The sequence below is a fragment of the Lagenorhynchus albirostris genome, chromosome 5, assembly GCF_949774975.1.
Source record: "Lagenorhynchus albirostris chromosome 5, mLagAlb1.1, whole genome shotgun sequence".
NCBI lineage: Eukaryota > Metazoa > Chordata > Mammalia > Artiodactyla > Delphinidae > Lagenorhynchus > Lagenorhynchus albirostris.
The window spans coordinates 12,645,069-12,650,502 of NC_083099.1; the positions used below are offsets into that span (position 1 = coordinate 12,645,069).

Consider the following 5,434-nt stretch of genomic DNA (forward strand, 5'->3'; position numbering starts at 1 on the left):
TTGGTAGTTTATATCTTTATAGGAATTTGTCCATTTAATCTACCATGTGTAGATCTTTCTACTATAATTCGACACTGATAGATAAAAATGTTTGAAAAGTGAATAAATTCTGATTTATCTTGAATAAAGAGCCAAGTATTTGAATTTTTTAGCTTAAATACCCTAGAACAATCTAATGTCACCTTGATAATTAAGGATTTGAGAGCTAAATCTTCAAGAAAATGCAAATTAGACAATGTACTTACGTACCTAAATGGTATGCCCTAAGAGGAAGATTAGAAAATGGTAAAATATCGGGTTTATGAGTTCAAAGCAAAACTAGTCCAATAATGAATAAAACATTTTTTTCCTAAATAAATACTATAAAACTTTTTTTTTTTAACTGAAGGAATACCAAGGAAATGAGATTCTAGATTGAAACTTTCTCTGAGATCGGGGCAATTCATTTTCATTGAAGTAATTTTTTTTTTCCTGTCTCTTTCTATAGAAAAGAAAAATAAATGAGTTATAAAGTAATCTCTCCTCAGAATCCAAATTTGTAGCAGTAATGTTAATAGTTCATATCAAAAAAAGTTTAAGACAACTGACATGGAAATAAATATTTTTAATGTAGAAATATTTTCATACATTCTATCTTTATCCACTTCAGGCAGATTATTTTACCTGAGTATATGTATCTTTGTTCTTTGGAGTGTACCTTACTGTTTTTTTTAAGTACCTTTTTTCTTTTTTTTTGGCTTTAAGAAAGGGTGTTCATTTGAGCCTATTTAGTTAAAAATTTCAGCATTTAAGTGAAATTGCCCTCGATTGACTTTTGTTCAATATGTAATTATTTAATATTGGAAAAACCTCCTGACTTTATCAGGGATTTTTTTACATAATCTCTTTTCTTATCTGGTATAGACAGGCATTTTTTCAACATTAAATTGGAGAGAGGGAGAGAGAGATGATACCTTGGCTTAAATGACATTAAACAAGCAACAAATTTACCAGATTTTTGGCTGCACACTCTAATCTATAGGTCTATGACTTGAGGTAGAAATTCATATATTATTCTTGCCTGTGTGGGTTGTAGCATTCTGCATTCAAATAATAGCAAGTTCAGTGTGGTCGAAGCATCATTGCAAATGGGAAAGTAAAGAGGTGGGGCTTTTTAGGTATCTTGACAAGGAGTTCTGATTTTTATTCTCTAGGAGATGGAGAACCATTGGTGGTTTGTTTTTTTTGGGTTTTTTTGTTGTTTTTTTTTTTGCTGTACGCGGGCCTCTCACTGTTGTGGCCTCTCCTGTTGCGGAGCACAGGCTCCGGATGCTCAGGCTCAGCGGCCATGGCTCACGGGCCCAGCCGCTCTGCGGCATGTGGGATCTTCCCGGACTGGGGCACGAACCCGTGTCCCCTGCATCGGCAGGCGGACTCTCAACCACTGCGCCACCAGGGAAGCCCCATTGGTGGGTTTTGACCAGTGATGAGACATGTGGTCATCTGCAGGAAACATTACTCTTGGAACTGTGTGGAGGTAGATCTGATCAGGTAAATCTTGTTTTCAGAGGAGGACACTCAGTCTTGTGTTAGATTTTTTCAAAGTCTGTTACAAGGTCATTTTGCAAAAGCTTTCCATCCAGACCCAAAAGTTATTCCAATGAGAATCTAGAGCATAATCTAGGTCACGTTACACAAGCCAGGTTGGACTTTGAAAAATGGAATGTCCTATTTTTATACATTGCTAATAAAAACAACAAGCTATGACTGCTCTCTGAAAAGTCTAGGCAATACCACAGCGTTTTATTGTTTTAGTTTCTAGGACATTTATACTACAATTTTCTGTTTTTAGAATGGTTCATAGGAAGGGGCACTATTTTATCTTTTGTATTCTGTAATATAATAAAGAACTGTCTCTATTTGATATAACTTTTTCATTTCATCTTTATGACACTTCTTCCTTGGGTAGCTATTACTATCTTTATTTTAAAATCAAAGAAGCTGATGCTCAGTTAAGCAACTGGCCTTTATTACAGAAATAGCAGAATTGGAATTTGAAGCCAGATCTCTCCAACTCCAAAGTCCTTTCTTTCCAATATACCACCCTTCCTCTTTAATAGGACTTCTCTAATCGCAATGCCATCTTTCCTCTGTACACCCCCTTCCCAACATTTCCTTCATGTTGTCTGAGGCACTGGGTGAGTTAAAAAAAATCTGCCTATCACTGGGTTAGGATAATTCAACTTAATTGTTTAGGTCATGTAGCCCCTTGTTTCCTCCACAGTAACAGGATAAAGAAAGAGACAGAGGAGTTCTGCTTTCCACTGTCTTACATCACCCAGACAACTGGCAGCCAGGAGTCAGGCAGCTGTCATACTCTTCAGATGTCTATTTAAAGTTCAAAGAGATGCTGGATAACAATAACAAAGAGGTAAGCGTGGCCCTGACCAGCCCACCCCACAACAGGAAGAATGGCTGAAAAAGGTAAGATTTAAGACATCCAACTCTCTTGGCAAAAAAGGCTCCAGGCTCCCTGGTTTATTTTCTGTTTCACAATATTTTCTGTTTCTTAGCTATTCTGAAGAGTGTGGTATCTCTGCTAAAGGATCATTAACCGTATATGTTAGTGTGGCTGAAAAAAATGCATTAGATATGCAATTTATGGACCATGTCTATACGTTACGTGAATAATTTCGAAAGGATCAGATAAACAAAAGAGCTTAATTTGTTCATGCTTGTTTTGAAAGATGAGTTAGAGGCCAGTTATTCTCCAGTGTTGTACTGGATTTGAGGCGTTGTGGTGTGCTGGGCTAGCATTAAGGACATTTGAATTGTGTCAGATCTGCTACTAAATGGCCATGTGAGTTTGGGGGAAATCCCTCTACCTTTCTGAGTGTGTTTTCTGACTCTGAAACAAAAATAAATAAAATAGGCTTAGTATGCTTCACATCTGAATTTCTTTTTTTCTGTTTTTTAAATGTTTTTTATTTTTAAGAAAAATGACTGTAATAAATGATAAAATGGGCTGAATATATATATATATATATATATATATATAGTGTCCAAGTAAGTTTTCAAATGCCTATGGGAATTGATGCTTTTAATCCTGACAACAATCTCATGAGATATGAAGTGTTATCATCATTCCCGTTTTATAGATAAGGAAACTGAGGCACAGCAAAGTTTAGTAACTTGCTTGAGGTCACATATAAGAGCGTGGTGGCACCAGGTTTTAAACCCGGAGAGAAGAATTTTGGAATTACTGTTCATATTTAAAAAGAGGTTTTGTGCTTATTTGTGTTACTAGTGTGACGTATGCAGAGTATGTTGTGTTCCTAAATATTCCTATTTCAAACCAATGCTACAGATTATAATAAATCTTAAAACACTACTGTTAACAGAACACAAATGCAGGTATACTTTGAGTATTTAAATGCACAGTCAATTGTATTGTTTTACAAAGAATAATAAGTAATGAGATACACTTTTAGTGCTTTATTATATGTAAATTTCAGAACTGTATTAAAATATGCTTGTATAAAATACTTAAAAGTTAATTCCAATATTTTAATTGAGCATTTATAAGTTCTTTGAAATTGGGAAAAATACTAAATCAATATAGGAGTTCAAGAAATTACTACGTACTTCCACTGTAATGCTACCTTAATTCATAAAAAGGCTTTCATCCAAATGAGAGTAAAGAACATATCATAAAGTTTCCTTTATCCTTAAAGCAATACCACATGGCAGGTAACGAGAAAGAAAGGGTTTTTTTCATTTAGAGGTTAACGCTTTGTTCAAGGTCACAGTGAGATGGACAAGCAAGGAAAGCTGCTGAACTTGTGAGAGTTGAGAGACTCCAAAACTTTTGGAAAAATAGATTTAAACTATAAAAATCCATTTTAATTTCAGAATATTTGCTGTTATGAGTGTCTTCTAATTTTAGAAGTGTCTCATTTCCTGATGATTTTAATAGCACTTAAAAAACTTCACTTTTAGAGTGATGGAAATTGTAATAGGAATGCAATTGCTAAGAATATGCATTTTCTTTGTTAGCTAATGGCATAAAATCTGTGTTTTTCAATTAGGAACATATCTGAGGGTTTAACACAGGGACATTAATTCTATACTATGTGTTTCTGTGCTGTTTTGAATCATTTTGTGTGGTGTGTTGGTTGTAACAAGATTGAGATGCAGTGAATATTAAAAAAAGATACTTTTATAAGTTGCTGTTTTACAGGTAAGGGTACAAATAGGAGACACAAGAGGAATTATTATACTTTTGTCTTTTACGCGTGTGTTGGATCAGTGTAGGTTGCCGTATTGAGCCAGTTAAAAAAATAGAATATCTTTTCTCAATGATTACATAAGGTATAATGCTTTCCTTTTCCTATGATAAAGGCAGCTATCAAGTCTAAGAATGATTTTCAACACCTTTCCCTATGTTATGACTAGTTTAGTAAGAATTACCTCAGAGTCACTTTCCAGTGTTTCTATGTAAACAGCTGGTCTCTGTGTTATTGAACAAATGCATGAATCTGTTCTGTATATACTACACCCACACCCACACAGTAATTAGAGTTTACAAAGCCTTTGTAAACACGTGATGCCATTTGATCCTCACAACAACTCCGGGAGGCGTATATCACAAGTTTCATTCTCTGTATCTTACAAATAGGGAAGTTCAAGCTCAGGATTGTCCAAGGTCACATAACTGTAAAAGGAAGGCCTATGGTTTGAACACAGGTCTTCTATTCCAAATACCCAGCTGAGTCACAAGTCCCTTTGTAGAAAAGAAAATAATAATCTTGTATGGATGTGATTAGAGAGTGTATTTTTCCCTTGATATTATATCAGACTTCCTCTTATCCTTTTGATTCAGAAGATTTAATACCAACATGACCTACCTGATCTGCTTCCTCTTATTTTTTCCAGCAGCGGCTACATTTTCACACCTTCTGGTCCCTATTCTTCTCTTGATTGGCTGGATTGTGGGCTGCATCGTAATGGTTTATGTTGTCTTCTCTTAGAAAGGTAAAGTTTTCAATAATTAAATATGTTTCTTCACAAAGAATACACATTACTCCAGAAATAATCTTTTCTGTTTTACTAATGGAACATTTTATCGTGCAGGCAAGAAGACTTCAGGTTGACATCATTTAGAAGAATTTAAAAAAGCACGAAATGACAGATTATTAAATGTTTCTCATGTAAATAACTGCAATGTTTGACATCAGTTTATAAAACTTGCATTTGTAAACTGGTACTTCAGTGGACATAAGAATCTCTTCAGAAACATGTTTAAAATTCTGGGTACAAATAATAACTATAAGAAAATATAGATGAATTTCTCTACAACCTGGGAGTAGGAAAAATATTCCTACTTAATATGTATAAGCAATAGGAAAAAGTTTGGTAAATTAAATTACATTAAATTTTTTGGCCACCCCTCAAA

The 5,434-nt window shown here is 34.5% G+C and overlaps 1 protein-coding gene across 1 annotated transcript; it reads left to right on the forward strand.

The window, feature by feature from the left end:
• Positions 1–2,305: 2,305 nt before the first annotated feature.
• Positions 2,306–5,197, forward strand: STRIT1 (small transmembrane regulator of ion transport 1). The gene is made up of 3 exons (XM_060149119.1): positions 2,306–2,463; positions 4,915–5,013; positions 5,113–5,197. The coding sequence occupies exons 1-2, from the start codon at positions 2,451–2,453 to the stop codon at positions 5,007–5,009; spliced, it is 108 nt and encodes a 35-aa protein (XP_060005102.1). The 5' UTR covers positions 2,306–2,450; the 3' UTR covers positions 5,010–5,013; positions 5,113–5,197.
• The last annotated feature ends 237 nt before the right edge of the window (positions 5,198–5,434 follow it).